This window comes from Berghia stephanieae, chromosome 4, assembly GCF_034508935.2.
Source record: "Berghia stephanieae isolate SIO BIC M18660-M18661 chromosome 4, UCSD_Bste_1.3, whole genome shotgun sequence".
NCBI lineage: Eukaryota > Metazoa > Mollusca > Gastropoda > Nudibranchia > Aeolidiidae > Berghia > Berghia stephanieae.
In genome coordinates this window covers 25,762,305-25,786,211 of record NC_088363.1, presented here as the reverse complement: position 1 = coordinate 25,786,211, position 23,907 = coordinate 25,762,305, and the positions used below count along the sequence as shown (strand labels likewise).

At 35.0% G+C, this 23,907-nt stretch overlaps 2 protein-coding genes across 3 annotated transcripts; both read left to right on the top strand.

Moving 5' to 3' along the window:
* Window positions 1–8,974: 8,974 nt before the first annotated feature.
* On the top strand, window positions 8,975–10,381 carry LOC144971729 (uncharacterized). The gene has a single exon (XM_078912802.1). It carries the CDS (start codon window positions 8,975–8,977, stop codon window positions 10,379–10,381), a length of 1,407 nt encoding a protein of 468 aa, XP_078768928.1.
* Window positions 10,382–12,805: 2,424 nt separating this feature from the next.
* On the top strand, window positions 12,806–23,198 carry LOC144970309 (MKRN2 opposite strand protein-like). 2 transcript variants are annotated; one of them, XM_078909805.1, is made up of 5 exons: window positions 12,806–12,939; window positions 14,539–14,654; window positions 15,663–15,712; window positions 17,114–17,264; window positions 19,565–23,198. In XM_078909805.1, exons 1-5 carry the CDS (start codon window positions 12,862–12,864, stop codon window positions 19,794–19,796), a joined length of 627 nt encoding a protein of 208 aa, XP_078765931.1. In that variant the 5' UTR covers window positions 12,806–12,861; the 3' UTR covers window positions 19,797–23,198. The 2 variants fall into 2 exon arrangements, with proteins under 2 accessions (XP_078765931.1, XP_078765930.1); XM_078909804.1 differs by lacking the exon at window positions 12,806–12,939 and having other exon boundaries at window positions 13,833–14,654.
* The last annotated feature ends 709 nt before the right edge of the window (window positions 23,199–23,907 follow it).

Below are 23,907 nucleotides of genomic sequence, written 5' to 3'. Positions count from 1 at the left end.
CGCGTGATGGAAAATAACCAGATCAAGGTTCGTACTTTGTGAATTATCATCTCAAAACGGTATTATGTTGTGATGAAGCCGATCAAGAAAATTGAGTTTAATTATCAAACTACCTAGAATTGGAAATTTCATTATTTTGAAATTTAAGATAAAAATCTCTACCTAATCAACGAACGTATTTATTTCAATTTAAATAATATAGAACAGTCACGAAATTCAATTAAATGTATGAAGTTTTACTCAATATAATACCGCTTTAAAGCGATTGGTCACATTAGGTTTTGTAAAGTAAAATTAGGTTATCATAGGCGGGAACTAGAATGTCAAGATTACAACACTTGAATTAATGAGTGTTCCAGCTGCAACCGATTAAGTGCGTGAGAAAAGTAAATTACTTTTCCAGACATTCGTAACCGTCATTTGTTATAAAGAACGTGGGAAACATTAATCTCAAACAAGGAGTGTTAATATAATTTTTCAAGAGAGAGAGAGAGAGAGAGAGAGAGAGAGAGAGAGAGAGAGAGAGAGAGTGGTGTGTGTGTGTGTGTGTGTGTGTGTGTGTGTGTTGAATCCTATCAAAACTGTATTCATTTTATTTATTTTTTCAATACAAACCAAAAAATAAAAATAAAAATAAAAAAAAAAAAATAAAAAAAAAAATAAAATATAATAATAATAATAATAATAATAATATAATAATAAATAATAATAATAATAATAATAATAATAATAATAATAATAATAATAATATTAACAATAATAATAATAATAATAATAATATAATAATAATAATAATGATGATGATGATGATGATGATGATGATGATGATGATGATGATGATGATGATGATGATGATGATGATGATGATGATAATAAATAAATAAATAAATAAATAAATATTAAGCTAAAATAAATCGTGTTTACTGTACCCATATAACAAAACCTGGGGTTCAAATTATAGCTCTAATGTCCATAGACCTGGAGTTTACCAGTTTCTATACCGTAAAAAAAAAGACAATTGTTTACTATCCTTTAGATAGGACTCAGTTGATAAGTACTTTCCACCAAAATTAACAGACCCAGCTACACAATCGTTACTTTATATAGATAGAGGTGAGCAGAACAGTTAAACACAGACACCCATACGATTTTTAAAAAACCCATGAAAGATTTGAACATAACACCTATAAGACAGATCTAAACTTACTACACCATGAAAATAATGAACGTAGAATTTGACCTTTCACAATCCCTTAGTTGGAATTTTTTAGAAAGTGCTAATATTTTCTCACGACTGTAAAACAGGTAATTATTTTCTGGCGAGGGCTGGAAAGTAAATAATTGGTTAAGATGAAAGCGAGATAGTACGTTTGAAGAACGCGAGAGACATTTATTTTCCAGATGTGTGCGTAATTATTTGTGCGAGAGACATTCCGATGGTGTCAAGTACCGACGTATATTTTCCAGTTGTGAACGTAATTATTTGTAATCATAACAAGACTGATGTGAGAATAGCGTTGAGTGGCATTAAGCCGGATGTGTATAAGGTTATATTTAAATAGCAAAACACATTAACGAAATGTTCCCATGGGAACTTTTAATTTCCTTTTTTAGAACAGACATTTTTAAGGTATACAATGGGTATGATCTATCACGGTTCTAACACAATGGAACATTTCATCTGGTTCTACATTGAGAATTAATGCTTTCACAAGACCACTCATTTTGCGACGACACTGTCCAGACAAAAATATATTTCAAAGAACCAATCAAACGGACGAAACTATGACAATATGATATCCGATCAAGATCGGAGAATTTGAAAGAACCAATCAAAATGATTTAGACTACCGGCTGCTCTGAATGACCTTGACCTATTTTTTGTGTGCGGCGCTGCTGTGCGGCTGACGCCTGAGCTATTTGCCCTTTGACCTTTGAGGGAATCAATGGACTTTTAATTGATTAAATTAATAAGTCATTAGACTCAGGAGTAAGAAACCAATTTAAAAGAACAACGCGGCTCAGCGTTAGAGTCCTTGGACTGTACTGCGTAACCTCAATTTGCGCTGCGGCGCGGGTGAACCAGTCGGAACCTAATAACACCGGGATAGGATCCTTTTTAATCAGCTGTATAGCCCTATTATTACGCAATTAAACATTCGATACATAATCGATGGCAAATCGAACACTCAATAAACACACGCTCAGGTAGGTCACATGACCTTGCAATACAAAATCGAACTCAAAATACCAATCAATACAACATCGAACTCAAAAAAACAAACCACTCTATACAACAACGAACTCAAAATACCAATCAATACATCATCGAACTCAAAACAAAATACCAATCAATACAGCATCGAACTCAAAACAATACCATTCAATACATCATCGAACTCAACATATCGATTAACAGGTAAAAAAACAATCATCCTCATCCTCCGTCAAAAAACGGTTTCTAACTATTTACAACCGTATATACTACTTATATATATATATATATATATATATATATATATATATATATATATATATATATATATATATATATATATATATATATATATATATATATATATATATGACCGGATCATCTTTGCCCCACCACTGTAAATAGGCTAGAACCGCCACTGGATGTACCGTATCCATAGTACGCCATGACCGTATCCCATGAAGCTAGTGCGGTGATGAGAAATATGAAAAGAGGCAGGGCAGTGAGAACAGACAATCTGAGTATCTTGCAAAGACAGCATTCCTGCATATATATGAGATCAATGCTCACAAACCGAAATATGGCTATGCCCTCCAAAATAAAAACACTGCAGTGCTATATAGAGCCAATTTTATTATATGGGTGTGACACATCAACCATCATGGACCATCAACGACAGAAATGCAAAGGAAAATAGAAGCGGTGGAGATGTGATTCTTGAGACGTGCTAGAAAGAAAATCAAATGAAAAAAAGCCCTAGAGGGGGCAGGATACAAAAGAACTCCTTTGCCAGAATAAGAAGAAGACAAGCAAGGTTCTTTGGTCATGTAAAGAGGAGAGAGGTGATATAGAAGCAGGTAACAACAGAATGAGAGATGGCAAGTGAGCTGCAGGAAGACATGGGATGAAATTGGTGGACAACACAAGGAAGATGTAATGTGAAGACCATCCGGGCAACGAACGATGAGAGGGTTGGAAGGGCATTTTGTTTTTTGTTTTGTTTTTAAGGGTTTTAAGGCGCTTGCAACACAAAAAGGTCATATCAGCGCCAATAAAAAGGAAGAAAATGGGATACGGTAGAAAAAGTTCTCGGATTACAATTAAAGCACCTCAGAAAAGGTAAGACAAAGGGGAACTGGTTCAAATAGGAAACAAATGTAGATTCCAAGAGCACACTATCAGAGTACTTAGTTTGAGATCACCTAAAAGTCTCATTCAGACACAAGCACAGGTCCCAAGTAAGAGGGATACACTCAAATGTTTACAAATCATATAATATGTAAACAAAACAGTACAGTACATTACAGAGAGATGATTTACAAGGAAAAAAATATCATTTCCCAAAACTCTAACTATACATTTGATTGTTTCCCTCTCAGCCAGGGCCTGGACAAAACCATGTAAGGGAGCGTTCACATATTACGTCATCAGCTAGGGGGGAGGGGGTCTACCAAATGTTGACATGTGTTGACATGGGGGAGGGGGGGGGGGGTCAGACCCAAGATGATGCCATCAAAACAGGCAAATCGACGTCATCAGCAAAGTTAATGGACAAATCAAACCCCTAGTATTTGTTTCAGTGGATGGTGGTCCAGATGAGGCTCCAAAAAACGGACAGACACTCGCTGCTTGGGAGAGACATTTCAAGGCGCTGGACATTGATGCTGTATTTGTCTTTACACACGCTCCAGGTTTCAGTGCTTATAATGAGGTGGAAAGAAGAATGGCAACGCTTTCAAAGGATACAGCATCTGTCATCTTACCATTTGATATTCATGGACGTCATCTTGATGGAAGCAACAAGACTGTTGATGTTGATCTGGAAAAAAGGAACTTTGAAGCTACTGGAAAAATATTAGCCAATATTTGGTCTGAGTGGATAATAGATGGATACCCAGTAGTTGGAAAATTCATCCCTCCACCTGAAAATCCAAGACCCAAACTTCAATTCTAAGAAACAGATGATTGGAAGATAAAACACATTCGTCAATCCCAATATCTGCTGCAAATAGTGAAATGCAGTGACAACTCATGCTGCAAACCTTGGCGTACTAACTATTCATCTTTTTTTCCAGAGCGTTTTCTGCCACCACCTGTACCACTTGCTTCATGTGATGATGGTTTGGAGATAGGCAATAATGGAAGATTTGAAAGCCTATTTCAAAGTTTGTTCCTTTCAAAAAAGGGGTATCACTTCTCAAAAGGCGAACTTGCCCTAAATGTTCATTGTATCACTCCTCGATCACAGCAATGAAAGACCGTTAACGAAAATGCGGCATACAAGAAGAACAGCAAATGGGAGAAAGTGATGACGATGAAGATGAAATTGATGATACTATTTATAGTACATTGCCAGAGGTCCAAGGCAGAAACATTTTTGAATCAATTAATTTTATGTTTGGAAATTGAAACAGAAATTCATTCCACTAAAAGACTAATATGCTATAAAATAATTTGCCTCCTAAACTATTTTAAATTACACTTTCTGAAATTTTTTTAATAGCACCTGCACCAAGTAGCCTAATTTAAATAATGTTTGTTAGATTTTATCTTTGCAAATTTAAATTTTATGTCCCCATTGTATCGTAAAACATAAATTATCAACAGTTTCTGAAATTAATAAAATGTCTGAATGTGTTTTATCAAACTTTGATAATCAATGTTTATGGTTTGAAAAATGAATAATAAATATTGTGAAATTAAAGTTATCTTTTAGTTTTTATTAAATTAGATGACGTCATCATCTGTTGGGGAGGGGGGGGGGGGTCAGGTCAATGATGACAAGTGATGACTTGGGGGAAGGGGGGGGGGGTCTAAAAAGGGCAAATTTTTGATGACGTAATATGTGAACGCTCCCTAATCTCATTCCAAGACAAAGACAGAAAGCATGTTGGAAAACAGACATAGGAGGATAGAATAGAATACACAGCAAGTATGTCCCTGCCCACTATGGGAGGTAGGAACCCTACCCAGTTGGAAAGGCATGATCATCCACGCAAGGCACCAGAAGATGATGATTCTCATAAACGATTTTCTAAAAAGCGTATAGTCTTATTTACAAATCTGATAATACAAATTGTTTATGGGCTTATTGTTGCAATGAAAATGGTCTCAAACCGACGCAAAATGTTGTCCATTACAATGATGTTAAATCAAGCCCATGATGACTTGTAAAATAAGTGCACTTTGCAAAATATCAATGTTGCTGTACTCTGATAAAACACTTTTATTTTCATTTTGAATGGAAATCTGTTTATTTCAAAATATAGAACGATTAAAATAACCCTCAACTTGTCAAAATAAAAAAATAAAATAAAAAAAGAAACAAACATGAGACTTAACAACTTGTCAATACGTATAAAATTGTTGCCAAGTTAAGTAGTCCTTCAGAGCCATTAGGCCTATGGAACTGTAGTTTATCCCAATTTCTTTAGCGTGAAACAGACAATAGCAAATGCATGCTACCTTTTGGATAGGACAAAGTCTATTGCAAAGTACTTTCCGACTTCACCCGGGACTGATCTTGGTCCCTTTGCGTAAGCAAGTACTCTATCAACTGAGCTATCAGGAACCCTTGGTCGATTAAAATATTGAAGTGAAGGTCAAAATGATAAACACGTATTTGTCAGAGAACATCCATGAGATATCCATGACATGCTGATCAATGTAAATTTCTTTTCATTAACATTCAAGTACTTTCAGCAGATGCACATCAAGTATTGATAGAAACATAACAATCATAATGTTAATATGCATAATATTATTATTATGATGATTACCTGTGCAAAAATGCTATTCAATGCAAAGTTAATGGTCAAATATTTAAGAAGTAAATCTGATATAAATGCGTAGAAATTAGGCAATTAGAGTGTCTTGCATCCAAATTAAAACGATAATATAAGGGCAAACTGTCGCATCAATGGAATTTACAGACTTAAACAACATTGCAATACTTCACATTTAGCTGTTAATTATTATAATTCACTGTCTGCTTATAATTAGAAGTTGAACTTTTATCACAACCGACAAATAAAAAAATATCATATCTTCTATTTGCTGTCCTATTCTCGGGATAAAATATAGGATGTAGTGCATTAAAAAATGGGGAAGTTATGGCTCTCCAAATCCATATAACATACACATAACATCTTTGAAAAGCACACACTTTGAAATTCAAAACAAACAAAAAAATAAGTAAAACATATATATATCTATATATTTTTTAAATGCAAGTCATAAAAATAGAATCTAAATACAGGTCGAACAAACCTGATATAATTATTTTTAAAAAGTAAAGCATTTTACATTTATTACTTTGTACAAAAAAACAAAAAAAAAGGAAAAAAAAAAAGATATGAGTAGGTAGTCTATGAAAACAATAATTATCATCACCATCATCAATATCATAATAATAATAATAATAATAATAATAATAATAATAATAATAATAATAATAATAATAATAATAATAATAATAATAGCGAACGCAAAGAAGAAAATAATAATAATAACAACAATAATAATAACAATAATAATAATAATAATAATAATAATAATAATAATAATAATAATAATAATAATAATAATAATAATAATAATAATAATAATAATAATAATTATCATTATTATTATTATTAATATTATTTTTATCATTAATATTATTATTTTCATCATTATTATTGCAAAATCCTGATTATGGAATAGTTTATTCTTATAGTTTGGAATTTACTGTAGTATTTGCCTATCTAGCTAAATTGGATCATGCTTCTGTTAGGGTTTTTGTTTCTTTGCAATCAAAAAGAAAAAAGACATTCAATGAATTTCTGTTTCAAAAATATTATCAAATGAAAAAAAAAAATCATTAATCCTTAAATATGTATTGAAGTTAAGGGAAAGGTGTTTGGAATATGAACTACTTTTGTGTTGCAATAGTTTATGTCTCATTTCACCCTTTGCTGCCTATCTGTTTAATGGACTGTATTATGTATTGATTGTCATATTTTGTTACGCAGTTTTTAATGAAACATTACATTGGTGAATAAGTTTAGTTTGTTCAGTACCAACTTTCCCCTTTCATTTTTTTTCTGCTTTGAGGCCATCATTAAATCATCTGAGTGGACATTTTATTATTTTTTTCTTTATTTCTTTCTTTATTTACGCATGCGCGGGGGGGGGGGGGGGGGGGGGGGGGGGAGTTGCTTGTGTTTTTGTCTCTTTACCAAGTTCATCATTATTCGAATTTTTACAACAAATTCGTGCCTAATTCATGTTTTGGTTCATTGGAATTCATCATTGAAACGTTCAGATCGAAGAAATTTGACCTGACTTGGATGCTGATGTGAACAATTTAAGAATAATTTAAGACTTTTCTCCGTCGACTTTGGCGGGAACTGCGGTAGCCATTTTGTTTCCAAATAGTTACGGTAAACAAAAAGTGACCTCATAGGAATTCCTGGAAGTGTGGTAGCTTAACATCAAAAGGATCGAGGCCCAACAAGAGGAGAGGCTGTAGAAGGTAGATTGAAAGAGAATCCTACTGATTGTTACGACAAAAGGTGAGAGAGGAGTGAGAAAGAGGGAAAGGAAGAGACAACAAGGAGAAAGAGAGCGAAAGTTGAGTGATAAAAAAGATAAGGATAAGGATAGCCGACTAATCTGTAACTGTAACGCAGGACTTTAACTGTAACTGTTACATTACTAGCCATCAAGCAATATGAGTTCAGATAGAAGCAGCAAAACGTCCACGAGACAATCTAGAAAGGATTCGAGGAAAGAGGACACAAATTGTGGAAAGTGTGACAGAGATGTTGGGAAGAATGATCATGCATTAAAATGTGACATGTGTGAGCTGTGGCACCACACTTCTTGTGAAGGAGTTAGTGACTCACTATACAAAGCAATACAGGATGCAGAAGCCGACAAAACACAGGGCCTACACTGGTACTGCAAGAAATGTAATAGGTTTGCCAGTGGATTTATGTCAGGGCTACAGCGCCTATCGGCCAGACAAGACGCCCTAGAAGAAAATTTTGGCGCACTCGAAGCACGAGTTTCAGAGAAACTTAAGGAGGTGGATGAATCAAACGAAGACCTAGGTAAGAAGGTGCAATCCTTGGAGGAGAGAGTAGTCAAACATCCTTCTGAATATGTAGAGCTAACAGTCAAAGAGGTGCAGGATAGGCAAGAAAGAAGGCTAAACATTATTTTCTACAATTTGGCCGAAAGCTCTGCCGAGGACCCAAAGCAGGTGAAAAGCGATGACCTCAGGACAGTGAGTGATATACTGGACCAAGTGGGCATTAAAGTCCCCTTTACCAATCCCACTCGCCTAGGAAAGAAGGAATCGACATCGGCAAGACCCCTCAGGATACAAACAACAAGTGAAGAAGATGCCACTAGAATCTTAAGGATCGGGAGGAAACTCAGGGAGATTGAAACTCTCAATACAATCTATGTAAACAAGGACAGGACCCCTTTAGAACGAGAGGAATGGAAGAAACTACTAGTAGAGCGGAAAGAGAAAAACCAAGAATCAAGAGCAGAAGGCAAAGAGGAAAACTGGGTCATCCGCAACAACAGAGTTGTCCAAAGGAAGCCTCAGGATCATCTCTAGCTCAGAAACCACTGGAGAACAGACAAATTGTACATAAACTTAATTTAAATTGTTATTCACCTGTAAATATTGTTAGAATTAACCAAAGTCTTGTTCGAGGTGGGTTAAGGATTTTATTAACTAATGTAGACGTAATAACCACAAAGATGCCCGATTTGCTGCAGCTTATTGAAGATCATGAACCTGACATTGTTGCCTTGACAGAAGTAAAACCGAAGTACAGTAAAACCACCCTCACAGAGGCAGAGATATGTATTGAGGGTTATCACACCCCAATTCATAATTTAGAAATGGATGGGAGAGGAATCTGTATATATTTTTCCACTAAACTTAGCGTGGCGGAATTCAAATGTACAAGTACACAATACTTTTCTGAATGTGTTTGGGCTAACGTTTCTCTTGGAAACAATCATAAACTTCTGTTTGGATGCATATATCATAGTCCGTCAAGCACCTATGAAAATAATAGAAATCTGGAAAATATGTTACGTGCCATAGTAGATATGATCCCAGAGCGCCTAGTAATTGTTGGGGACTTTAATTATCCCCATATAAACTGGGAGGAATGTGCAGCTACAGTTGAAGGTTCAGACAGTGATTTATTTACAGAATGCCTCATGGACTGTTTCTTAACACAACATATCGAAAGACCAACACGATATAGGGGGGACCAACAACCATCAGTGCTAGATTTAGTGTTAACATCCGAGGAGAATGTTGTGAATAACACCCAGTATCTGGCCCCAGTGGGCAGCAGTGATCATTGTACCATCATATTCGATTATACATGTCAAACACAGGCAATTGAAAGTAAAACCGTGAAGTACAAATATGACAAAGGGGACTACAGAGGAATGAGACAATATCTTGGTGGCATAGACTGGGCCCATACACTTAATGAATGCAGTGAGCAAGAGGATTGGGACACTTTCCAGAATATATTAGAATCCGCGATGAAGCAATACATACCTGTGCACAAGGCTAACGACACTAAAAGAACGAGAAAAAGAAATCTACATATGAACAAAGAAGGGTTTAGACTTATCAAGACTAAAGACAGATCATGGCAAAGATACCTTCAGACCAGAAATAGCCTTGATTACAAGTTGTATTGTGACGCCAGAAATACACTGAGAAGTTACACAAGGAAGCTTAAGAGCGATTTTGAGGAGAGTATTTCAAATGAGATCCAAGAAAACCCAAAAGCCTTTTGGAAATACACCCAATCGAGAACAACAATAAGAAGCGGGGTAGGTGATCTGCGGGACAGTAATGGAGACCTGCAAAACGAGGACATTATAAAAGCAGAAATAATGAACAAATTCTTCTGTGGTGTATTTACACATGAGGACACTAACCATGTGCCAGCATTGGAGACAAGACATTACAGCGAGGCACTTGTCAGTATAGTTATAAAGAAAGAAGACATACTGAAAAATATTATGAAGCTTAACCCAGGCAAATCAGCAGGACCTGATGGACTCCACCCTCGAGTGCTAAGGGAAACTGCGAATGAAATTGCCACACCGCTTCAAATCATATTCACAACGTGAACTTGCCACAACAATGGAAACTTGGACAGGTTACTCCAATATTTAAAAAAGGTGATAGAAACACTCCTGGCAATTATCGACCTGTGAGTCTGACAGCAGTTCCGTGCAAAGTGATGGAGGCAATAATTAAGGAACATGTGATGGAGCATATGGTCACAAACAATCTGTTCTGTGATGAGCAACATGGCTTCGTGCCTCGGAGATCATGCATAACACAACTAATTACCTGCATTGATGAATGGACAGACGCCTTGGATAGGGGAGAACCGATGGATGCGGTATACCTCGACTTTAAAAAGGCATTTGACACTGTACCCCATGAAAGGCTCATTCAAAAACTACATAACTATGGCATCAGAGGAAAGATAAACGAATGGATATCTAACTTCCTGCACGACAGAAAACAGAGAGTCTCACTGAACGGGCACACATCACAGTGGTCGGATGTCACCAGCGGCATTCCACAGGGGAGTGTTCTGGGTCCAGTATTATTCGTGGTATTCATCAATGATCTACCTGATGTTGTAAATAACGTGATCAGAATATTTGCTGACGATACAAAGTTGTTTGGACCTGTAAGAACAGAAAGTGACCGACATACTATACAAGATGATATCGACAAATTATCAGACTGGTCAGACAAGTGGCTGTTAAGGTTTAATGCAAGCAAATGCAGCGTAATGCATCTTGGTTACAAAAATCCAAAGCACACATACAGAATGAGAGACGATAACGGAGTGTACCAGCAGCTAGGGGAAACAGAAGTAGAAAAGGATTTAGGAGTGCATGTAGACAACAGACTATCCTTCCACCATCATGTCAACTGAGCAATAAATAAAGCAAACAGAACTCTAGGAATTATTAAAAGGACATTCACCAGCAGAAATAATGATATTATTAGGCGGCTCTACACTGCTCTGGTACGACCATCACTTGAATATGGTAATGCACCGAGGATATCACAGCATGTCGGTGACATGGATAAAATTGAAAGGGTACAAAGGAGAGCAATGAAGCTTTGTTCAGATTTGAAGCATCTACCATATGAAGATAGACTGAGGCATCTCAAACTACCATCATTGTACTACAGAAGACAAAGAGGAGACATGATACAAGTATATAAGATAATAAATGAGAAAGATAGAGTAGATAGAGAGCAAATACTACCAGAGAGCACATTTAATAGAACGAGAGGACAGATAACTGGAACAGCCTTCCAGAAGATGTAATTAAAGCGAGGACAGTGAATGAGTTCAAAGACAAGTTAGACAAACACTGGCATTACAAGCGTTACCAGCTCCGCCCCAACCATGCAGGTGCGCGTTAGATATATCAGAGATAGTGCAGAACGGGTATTACAGGCATAGCCTTCAACCCGAAGAAGAGGTATCAAGGTATCATTTATCTTTTTCTTTTGATACTAACATGTGTTGTTGGTTTGTTTGTTATATAATGTTAGTGTCTTCCAGTGCAAGCAGCAATTTTCATCTGTTAAATGAAGGACCATTATATTTCTTGCATTGTGATTTTCTTTGTGCTCAAAATGTAGGTTTCTGGTATAATATGTGATCCATGAAAGTGAATAATAAGGCCAGTCAAATATTAAGCATGTATTGCCATTAAATTGTGTGATCCATAAACCAATATTGACCATCCATCTTATTTGTCGGCATCGCCAATGTTTATTTAAACCAATTGTGATATAATCACAAAATGTGATAGGTAATGGCCCAACTTAATCCTTCTTTCTCTCTATAACTTTTCTTTTCCTCTTTCACAATGTCAGTCAATCGTGCTGATTTGACTTTTTATATATGTGAAACTCCCACAGAAGCTGTTAACTTCATCAAAAATTTGGTAACAGAGGTAAAATTTGAAAAAAAACCCACAAAAACAAGCCGTCGTAGACTATTGGCTTAAAGCAATATGACTTCTTGCAAACTGCAGTGGATTTCAAAATATATAAATATTTTAAATTTGCTATGAGCTGTAAAATATATGAATATGAACGTTATGAGCACATATAGATGATTATTAATTAATCAATTGATTCATTAAAAAGATGTTTTGGTTTTGGATAATTTAAAGGCTCTTGATAATAATAATAACTTGAAAGAGAGGACTCAATGTAAATATTTATGGTATATTTCAGGCATGTTATCCAAATACCCTCTCTGTTTCAGTACTGATTTACTAAACAATTTGGCATAATAACGATGACCAGTATCACATAAACATGTCACAATAGTATGACCAGGACCCATTTTCTTGGCAACATCAAAAGCAGCATGGACATTGAGTCCTGTGGAGGCCCCAACGAATATTCCTTCTTCATGTAGCAATCTAAAAGTCATATTAACAGCATCAATATCCATTACAACTAAAGCATCATCTATTGGGGCATCTTTCAAATTTTCTGTCACCCGGCCCTGTCCAATGCCTTCCGTAATGGAATCACCTGGCGTTCTCTCCAATTTCCCATGCTTGATAAAGTTGTACAAAACACTGCCTTGGGGGTCAGCAAGAATCACCTCTATTTTCGGATTTTTGTCTTTAAGGTAAGTACCTACACCAGACAGAGTTCCACCAGTCCCTGTACCGAACGTTACTGCATCCACTTTACCATTAGTTTCACTCCAAATTTCTGGACCTGTTGTTTCTATATGAGCTTGCCTATTTGCTCTGTTATCAAACTGATTTGTCCAAACTGCGTTTTCAAGGGTATCAGCATGTCGTTTAGCTTGATGATTGTAGTTGTTTGGATCATCCCAAGGAACAACTGGCACAGGTCTTACATCCGCTCCTAAAGTTTTCAATAAATCAATCTTTTCCTGGGACTGATTATTAGGCATGTATATAACGCACTTGAACCCCATAGCCAGACACATATGGGCCAACCCGATTCCGGTATTTCCAGCTGTACCTTCGACTATTGTTCCACCAGGTTTCAAATCGCCCTTTTTTAACGAATCATGAATAAGAAAATATGCAGCCCTGTCTTTGACAGATCCACCACCATTGCACATTTCAGCTTTAGCTAGAATATCACATCCTGTCTCATCACTTATCTTGTGTAAACGAACAAGGGGTGTTTTACCTACCATACCAAGTAGGCCATCGCGAATGTTTGTATTCGTAGAGGCCGATAATGATAAAAACCGTTTAGAGCAGCGAACGATTTGTTGTCCTTTACCATGCAAGAAAAGGTGTGCACACATGATCAATTACAATTTTCTGATGATCTTTGATAAAGTTATAAGAAATTTAAGAAATTACAAGAAAGTTAAAAACGTTTTTAGTTTCTTGACTTGATTGAGAAGAGCCGAGTCACGGTTCACTCTTGAACGTGATTTTAGGTATGTTGTTTGTAGAATGCAGATTGTTGTGGGGCGTGACCCATTGACCTCTGAACTTTCAACCTCTATATTATTTTCTTGTATTGAAAAATTTCAGTCAGTCGCTGTCGACTGCTGTAAGCTGAAACAATTTGAGCCAACTGCTTATTTCTTGATTTCTTATCAGGCTTGTCAGATTGTGACAGTCCAATATTTTGACTGAATAATTCGAGCCAATATTCTTGCCTAAATTGGTTTAAAGTAGGAATTGCAACACGATATTGCCATTGCTATCGCATGACTTAAAAAATGTGGGATTCCTTCAACTTTGATGAATTTTCCTTTGGTCTTAGTCTTAGTTCAAGAGGAAGAGTGTGCTGACTGGATCTGGAACATTATTTATTATTATCCCAGATTCTCTCAATATTATACTTTTTTTTACAGACACAAGAGTTTAAGAAATGCTGAATGTGATGTTTAATTGAATCTGAATTAGGTTGTGCGAGCACAAGCTTCTTCTAAGTCAAAGTCCGTAAAGTAACGTTGCAGACCCCATTCGTTCCTTTAACATGTCACATTGATTTTGAAGCACCCTATATTGAGACAAGTTCTATCAAGACGTCTGATTTGCAACAATTCACTGAACCCACGCCCAAGACGTAACTAGTTTTCAACTATATGAGATAACAGCCTTTTATGATGAACTATACAAATTTGACAAATGGTGCATTGCCACAGCCACTAAAATGTTTTCAACACTGTAGAAAAAATGTTGACTTGATCTGTTTCAATATACCTTACATTTGTCCTCTATGTAATCAGTATACAACAAACACTGAGAGCCGGATTCCTCCATACATCCTTCCATCACCTTTCACATCATCTGAGAAATGCACAAGATCTGTTGTACTCAAACCTACTCAAGGAGATTTTATTAAGTGAGGGGATATTTATTTATAAATGTTTTTTTGTTTGTTTTTTTGGGGGGCGGGGGGTCTTTCCACAAGTTCCTAGCAGTGAAGGGCAAAAGTCCCATTGGGAAAAAAGTCATTTGTTGCACAGGATATTTAATTTGTACAGCGCATCATTCATTTTATGCCCCCATATAGTTGATTTGTTAGGTCATCCCGTAATATGAAGGTCCCGATAGCTCAGATGTACTTTAGACACAAAGGGACTGAGATCGATCCCAGATTTTTTTCAGACCCCCCAGTCCATCCAGCAGTGATTGGGAAGTTAGGTCTACTAGATCTGGTGGAAAGTGCTTTGCGATCTACTAACCAAAGGGTAGCAAGTAATGGCTATTGTCCATTTCACGCTATAGAAACCGGGATAAACTCCCATTGACCTGATGGCTATTGATATTATTATTAGTGTTATTATAATTATTATTATTGTTATTTTTTATTATTATTATTATTGTTATCGGCGTCAGCGTCATTCTTGTTATTATTATTATTATTATTATTTCTTGTGTCATTATCAATTTAATTGTATGTCGTCCACAAGAAGTAAATACATTGCAAAGGGGGTTGAGCATAGCAATAAGCCAAGGGAAATTTGCGCATAATGGACTATTTTTTAAAATGTAGGTCCTCAACTAGAACATTTAATGAATATGTCAAGCATTTTAAAATTGATAAAAATAAAAATTAATGGATTATGTATATTTATGCTCAGGGGAAATTTTCATTTAGGTCTGTCTCGAGATAAGACTGAGATATCTTAGGCATCAGCCGCAGTGCACTGCTGCTAAGTGAGAAATAGGGGATAAGTTTTTTTGCGGAAGTTGGGCTCAAAACCTGGTACCCAGGTTGAGGTGCGATACTATACCAATTTTCATCTCACCTTAGATAGCAATTTCTGAAATAATCCTCGGTTATTATTAACGAATATATATATCAGCAGTAAAAACTGTTGTCTCTCTTCTTTCCACTCTATTTCAGCAATTATGTGCAGACATGCAATCTTCACATTGGAGTGTCAGATAAAAATGGTAAGCATCCACATTTTTCCTTCTTAAATAGACATTTACATTTCTTTCTCACCCATGGGTGCCAGTTTTCCGGTTCATGCCGGAATTCCGGTTTCGCGATATCTCGAAGTCAAATACCTCCGGTTTCAGTGTTTTGAGTAAAATACTAAATTTTTCAAAAAATGTTGAGGGAGTACCTCTGGTACTCTCTGTCTCTCTCTGTTCTTTGGCTCCTCTAGAGAGAGACAACTGCACTGTGAGTATTTCACTATGTATTATAAGTTGGTTTTAAAATCAAATTTATTTCCTGATTGTGTCAATATGTTTGCTGTGTAATCATTTAATAAGGGTATAAAAACAGTGATGAGATAAGAGTAAAGTTTAGCCCGTATTTTCAATAGGAACATTTTCAGGTTTGGCAAAGTGCCGAGATTTTAGTTTCAGGTTTCATCACTTCTTCTTGCTGGCACCCATGTTCTCACCTCTTCTTCTCTTTCTTTGTTTATACTTATACTGTCAATAACTTCATGTTAAAAAAATAATTCTTGCTGTTTTTATTTTTTGTTGTTGCTGTTGTTGTCGTCGTCGATGATGATGATTATAATGATGACGATGCTACTGCTGCTGCTCTTCTTCTTCTTCTTCTTTTTCTTAATCTTCTTCTTCTTCTTCTTCTTCTTCTTCTTCTTCTTCTTCTTCTTCTTCTTCTACCTCTTCTTCTATCCATCTGTCTGTCTGTCTATTTATCTATCTGTCTATCTAACTGTATCTATATATCTATCTATCAATCAGTCAATCAATCAGTATCTATCTATCTATCTATCTATCTATCTATCTATCTATCTATCTATCTATCTATCTATCTATCTATCTATCTATCTATCTATCTATCTATCTATCTATCTATCTATCTATCTATCTATCTATCTATCTATCTATCTATCTATCTATCTATCTATCTACCTATCTATCTATCTATCTATCTATCTATCTATCTATCTATCTATCTATCTATCTATCTATCTATCTATCTATCTATCTATATATATATATCTATCTATCTATCTATCTATCTATCTATCTATCTATCTATCTATCTATCTATCTATATCTATCTATCTATCTATCTATCTATCTATCTATCTATCTATCTATCTATCTATCTATCTATCTATCTATCTATTTATCTATCTATCTATCTATCTATCTATCTATCTATCTATCTATCTATCTATCTATCTATCTATCTATCTAGCTATCTATCTATCTAGCTATCTATCAATCTATATTTATCTATCAGTCTGTCATTCATCCATCCATCATATTTTTTATCTATTTTATTATATCTTTACTTTAATCAATCTAAGCATGAGTATTCAAAATTGTTTTTCTCATGCTTTTTTGCATTTTGAAAATTTACAGGTCATATTTATGACTTTGATGAAATGGGCTTGAAGTATGGACCCCCGTGGGCAGAATGTCTTACTGTGCAATTTGATGTGATAACTCCGTCTTTATGGGACTCTTGTCTTTCAAAAGCAGTCAGTAATGCAGAAATGTGGAAGTCAGTCAGGTAAGAGTAAAAGAGAAACAACATTGTAACAAGAATACACAGTCAAAGTGGGTAAAAGGAATTACGCTTAGTTGGAACATCTCCTTAATTGGAAGATCTGCTTAATTTGATATATATATATATACAGTAAAATTACTTTAAACCGAAAGAAGCTAAACCAAAAAATACCTTAAACCGCAAAGAATTTAATAACTTGTACTAGTTTCTTCATTATCTTTGTACTAATTCTTACGATGAACCAAAATACTTCTAAGCAGGACTTTCTTTAAACCGAAACAACTTGAGAGCACCTTCCCTTTTTCTCTCTCTATTTTTCTTCAAAAATTCGGGAAGGAGGCCACACGTAATAATGCCCGGCGATATTAAATAAAGAGCGTAAGTATAAGATGAGGGTGATGGGTGGGTAGGGGGGTAGGCAAACACTTCAATCACTGCACTGGGGCTTGGCCAACACCACAATCGCACAGACTGGAAAAGGAAGACAGCGGGTGACTGGCAGGCGAAAAATGAGGATAGAGGGGGGGTTGGGGTGTAGAATCACGCAAGCGAGAGGTTCTTGCTCGTGTGTTGATGCTTTGGAACTGACTGGATTTTCAACACGACAATAAGGAGGGGGGTGGTAGACAACTTACCATTGACATGCCATTTCATTTCCACTTCGTTTAAATGTGTGTGTGTGAGGGGGGGGGGGGGGGGGGGTTCGATGTAATTAAGCCTTTGAACCTAATGGCTTTTCAACAAAAGAGAGATGTGTAGTAGACAGCTTAGCATTTACACGCCTTTTCATTTCTACTTCACTTCACCTCTGAGTAGCTGCGCATCATTCATTATCAATTATCGCACAAGAACTTTCGATCTTATTTTAGCTTTGCATTTTACTAAAAGATGTCTAAAAGAAAGCACTGTGCTTACACGTTGGAGTTTAAAATCAAAATACTATGTGAAATCGATGAAAAAAAAGTTGATCAAGATGGAGATATGTAAAATACACGGCATCCCAAACTCAACTCTTTCAACAATTTTGAATTGAAAACGAAAACCCCCAAAAATATTTTTAAAACACAAAAAAAAAAAAAAAAATGTAATGGTTACGAAGACGGCATTTATTCAACAACTCCATGGAAACCCATGATACTATTAAATGAACAAATTCCTTAAATAGTTACTACCTTGAAAAACATTGCAAAACGGGAACTTGCTTTAAACCAAAATGTCTTTAAACCGAAATGGTTTAGAAGGTCCCCAAATTTTCGGTTTAAAGTAATTCTACTGTATATATATATATATATATATATATATATATATATATATATATATATATATATATATATATATATATATATATATATATTATTTTTAAAAATATTTACCACAATGTTTGAGACAGTCTACATTAATGTTTCAGGCTTAATTCGCCATCGTCAGGACTGAGTTGTTTTATTGACTGTTTTTTGTTGAAGACTTCAACAAACAACAGTCAACAAAACAACTCAGTCCTGATGATGGCGAATTAAGCCTGAAACATTAATGTAAACTATCTCAAACATTGTGGTAAATATTTTTTAAAATAATACTTCGCTCCATTACTACATGTCGAGCACTTTTCGTACCATATTTGTATCAAACACGATTCAATATATATATATATATATATATATATATATATATATATATATATATATATATATATATATATATATATATATATATATATATATATATATAATTTCAGCTGGTTAATTGGAATGAACACAGGTTAATTGGAATGATTTTAGAGCTTCCTTTAACTTTTTTTACCCTTTTGTCAAAGAATTCTTTAGAAATACAATATGTCTTTTTAAAGGAGCAATAATAATGGTATAATAAAATATATAATGACTCACAACCAACAACGTCATTGAGCCACTTACATTCAATGACCTTTATCTTGTTTGCTAGACTTTACAATTTGAGCATCTGGGAGAGCAATGAATAATCAGTAAGGTACCAGGCTATGTTGCAAATGGTTGCTTGCTTTAATCGAGCACGTTGCTCTTTGAGGTTTCGACGAAAGGCGCTATAGAAATATGCTTATTATTATTATTATTATTTGAATGAGTATGAGGAAACCATGTGTTAGTGTTAGAGGAAACCATGTTGAGGAAACTACTCGAGTGCATTTACATTTTAGGACTGATTCACATACTTCATGCACATAATTAGTTTATTTTTTTAAAATTGATAATGGTCCAGTGCTTAGTTCTCAAGAGTTTTTTGTTTTCATTAAAGTTTTTATCATCCCTTTTGTTCTTATTAACCAGATACAATGAGGACAAATGGAATTGCTTCGACTTTGTATTGTACTTCATGAAACATCTTGCTACTTACGGTGAAGGACTTGAAGAGTTTGCCCAGATGTCAAGAGATGAATTCTCCACTCTGTTTTTGACCAAGAAAACAAAGAAGGCTGAGCAGTATGTCCATCTGTATCGGCAAGTCATGTCGACAGGATTTGTATCTGTCTTGAATCAAGACAATCCTTCTTACTCATAATGAATCCAAAATTGAATATGTCCTTAGCATTTTTCCATGTTATCAGGGACTAGATGGGACTCAATGATTCCAAAAACTTTGTTTATTGGTAAATGCACATTACAGACTTTACCCTACACGACCTGGATGTGAATGAGTACCTGGCCGGAGATGGAATGCTTATTTTATTGTTCATACTCTAAAGAGTGGGCTTAACTGATAATTTGATAATAAACTTGGAATTTAGTTCCATGTGGCCTGCTGGAGGAATAAATGAAGCATTGTGAAGCTCAATGAGCATGATGAAATCATGGAACTGACCGTTATAAATGTTTATATTTTTTCAACGTGAACAAAACTATACAATTTAACAGGCGTCAAAATCTGTTAAATTCTATATGTTATAAAAATGCTCAATTTGTGAGCAACATGTAGAAATACACAAAAAGCCATAAAAACAATATATATTGCAATATAATATGAATCTTTAATATCCCCTGATGATTACTGTCATTGGTATCAATTAATCAGCAGTTTAATTCATCAATTTGGAACTGTTCTGCATGACAAGCGAGTTGATGGATGACTAAGTTTGCAAAACTCTGACTCCAACATTGTGTACTTGTGTAAGGATTTTATCACATTAAATTTCTCTTGACTGAGATGGAAAAGTACCAGTGATGGCAGTGATGCAAATAATAAGAGTGCTATTACAACAAAGAGGCTTAAAGGTAACTTAGTGCACGAAATAGAAATTGAACGCCATTTGTCAGCTAGGCTAAATAAATCAAGCATTGTGAACCATATTGGGCATGGTGAATCTATGGAAATAAAATAAATGATGTTCAAATTTATTCATTTGACCAAGCTAAGTGGAGTCTTTTGACCTTCAATTGTAAGCAGAGAAGTCACATTTGCTGTGTCTTCTAATCTATCCGCTTTAAATGTTTTTCCATTTCCATGTTCTCTGCTATCGTTATGGATTGAGATTGATTGTTTATTTTCCTGGTCCTGGCGGGGATCCTTAGCTTAGAAGGAAGCAGTCAAATGTATAGTTCCTTTTATTGAGAGATATTTTCCTTGTAAACCATCTGTTATATTTTAAATTTTGAGTTTATCGTACTTTGTAAACATTTAAGTGTATCCTTCATTGCGGAATCCATTGCTTGTGTCTGGATGGGACTTTTAGGTAATATAAAAAATGGGCAAATTGATGGAGTTGTGAAATTCTCTGTTCCCTATTTGAGCTAGTCTTCTTTGTCTGACTTTTTCTTTTGTGCTTTTAACTTCAGATCTACAATTTTCCCCCTCACATCTTCCTTTTTTATTGGCCCTGAAATGACCTACAAGTGTCACTACTGCCATAAACTCTGATAAAAATAAAAACAAAAACATATTATACAAGCAAAAGCAATCAAAAATTTCTTTTAATTTTTCAATTTTTTATTTGTCATGAATTGGTCCATTTTTTCAAATAATAAATGGGTTTTTTAGGGCCACTACTAATAAAACACATTTCTTCCCTTCATTCGCTTCTTAAATTTCTGAATGAGAAATGTTACCTCTCCATTCTACTCTTATTATTGATATTTTGGCAGTCACTGCTGACATCATCCTCACAGCTGGTAAAGCGTGCTTGTGATATAAACTAGCATGTGATATCTTACTTAGACTTTCATTCTTGTTATTTATTTGAAATCTCTAGTCTCTAGTTTTCTTATATTTTTCTCAAATACAATTTTTTGAATTGCACTTTAAAGTACTTTTTTAAAAAAATTATTTTTCATGTTTTCCATTTGTCCTGAAATGCTACATAGATGTAGAAAATAACTTAGTATGGATGAATAAAGTATTAAAAATTTTTGTACTACATATATCAGTTCTCTCCAAGTAAAAGTTGAATAGAATGGCGTTAAATTTATAAAAAAAAACTTTAGGAAAGGCAAAAGGCTATAGGCCTCCTTTACAACGAATCGCAAATTAATTTAATAGCACTATTAATCTAAACTTCTTAGGCCAGGAAAATATTACAAAACAAAGAGAGCAACAAACAAAAAAACAAAACAAAAATGAGTTTTTATATTGTGCAATATCCACTAAAGAATTCTCAAAGCACTTTACAAAGGGTCCCTGGCCAACAGCAAAACGTAACATGTAGGGCGAGACATGACACCTGGTAGGTGATATTACAATTTTTTCCGACAGAGAAACGCTACCAACAGCCAGGTTCAGGTACTCATATTGTACTGAGTATGGTGAGAGAATGTGAGAAAAGAGCCTTTTCCAAGAACTCAACTATGCACTGGTCAAAGTGGGACTCAAACCCAGGACCTTTCGATCTGAAGGCGAGTGTCATACCACAATACCGCATAGACGCATAAAGAGTATAAAGCATCAAAGCAGTTAATAAGTCAAAACCTTATGAAAATTAGTCTTTTAGAACTATTGTAGTCAACATTTTATTTCTTTATTTGGAAATATTATTTATTATTGCCTTTAGATAGACAGCACTGAGGATAAATGTACAATATAGAATAATGTATTAGTACTTACCTGTATTAGATATAATATGTAATTGAAAATATTGAATTCATAAATCTTTGGACAGTAGTTATTTTCATCATAATCATCATACTTGTTGTGATTGTCATCATCATCACATTAATCCTGGGTGGGGATCCTGATTTCCCATAGTGGGCAGGGAGGCACCTATGAGTCTTCTATCCCCCTATACTGTTTTCCAACATGCTTTCCATCTTTGTCTTGGAATGAGATAACTTGATTTTATCCTGGCCCTGGTCGGATGCCCTAGATGGAAGATAAAGTCAAAGTCAAATGTATACTTAGTTTTGGGAGATTATATTTTTTGTCTTGTAAACAATCTCTCTGTTATGCACTGTATTTTAATTTTAATTTTATATGCTTTGTAAACATGTGTGTTCCTCTTAGTGGGGGCATGTGTTTGTGTCAGGATGAGACATTTATGTCATCTCAAACTAAGTACATTGATGGTGGTATGCTCTTGGAATCTACGTGTTCCCTATTTAAACCCATTTCCCTTTGTCTTACTTTTTCTTGGGTGTTTTAATTGTAATTATAGAGCTTTTTACTATCCCATTTTCTTCCTTTTTACTGGCGCTTATATGACCTAAATGTGTTGCAAGCGCAGTAAAACCCTTAAAAACAAAAATAAAAAATCACCATCATCATCTATTATCACTATCATTCCTCTTTTTGTTTTTGAGGTCAAATTACATAACTTTTTACTTTTATTTAGATTCTTTCATGAATTACTATTTTGTACATATTTTCATACAAATTGCATTCACTGCTTTTAAAATAACCTTTAACATTGACTTTTTATGAATTGGTAATGATAGCAATGGTGTAATGAATAAAAGTTAGTGAAATTTGCTTGGTTCAGAATTGTTTATGTTTTTGCTTTTGTCTAACAGTGCTTGTGACACCGCTATGCAAGTCATTTAGTGATTAAGATTATAGCACAGTTAAATATGAATTGAAATCGAGTTTATCAGTGCTGGTAACACTCATGGTCAATTCTCCCACCCCCCTTTATCATATTTTGTCCTTTCTATATAACTTTGTGTCCATTTGATTTTGCCTGGGTTCTATAGTGCAACTTCTGGATAAAGACAACCCCTGGATAGCAACATTGACCTCTGGGCCCAATTTTTTGGCTATATGCAATAAGTAATAATCACCAGAAAATAGCGACATACATTTTAGTAAAACCCCTGTTTTGCGACATTGATATAGCAATCAACGGCAGTTGATACGGTCTAGCCTCACGTGTTCGATCAACATTTATCTTGTCTTCTTAGCCAATAAAGACTCCTTTTCCTGTCAATGAGATGTCACACTGAAGAAAATGAGTTTTCTGGATGGGGTTCCTGACCTACAATAGTGGGCAGGGAGGCACTTACTGTGTCTTCTATCCCCCTATATGTTTTCCAATACGCTTTCTGTCTTTGTCTTGGAATGAGATTACTTGGTTATGTCCTGTCCCAGACTGGGAGGGAAACAGTCAAATGCAGAGTTTTGGGAGATTATATTTTTTCCACTTGTAAATCATTTCTCGTTTATATTTTTTCCACTTGTAAATCATTTCTCG

What these genes read in the sequence shown, in the direction of transcription:
- LOC144971729 (XM_078912802.1), top strand. Translation starts at nt 8,975, where the DNA reads ATGCCCGATTTGCTGCAGCTTATTGAAGATCATGAACCTGACATTGTT.
- LOC144970309 (XM_078909804.1), top strand. Translation starts at nt 14,413, where the DNA reads ATGATGAACTATACAAATTTGACAAATGGTGCATTGCCACAGCCACTA. An exon ending in ACTCAAGGAGATTTTATTAA is followed by an intron (nt 14,655 to 15,662) that starts GTGAGGGGATAT and finishes ACTCTATTTCAG; the next exon opens with CAATTATGTGCAGACATGCA. An exon ending in GAAATGTGGAAGTCAGTCAG is followed by an intron (nt 17,265 to 19,564) that starts GTAAGAGTAAAA and finishes CTTATTAACCAG; the next exon opens with ATACAATGAGGACAAATGGA.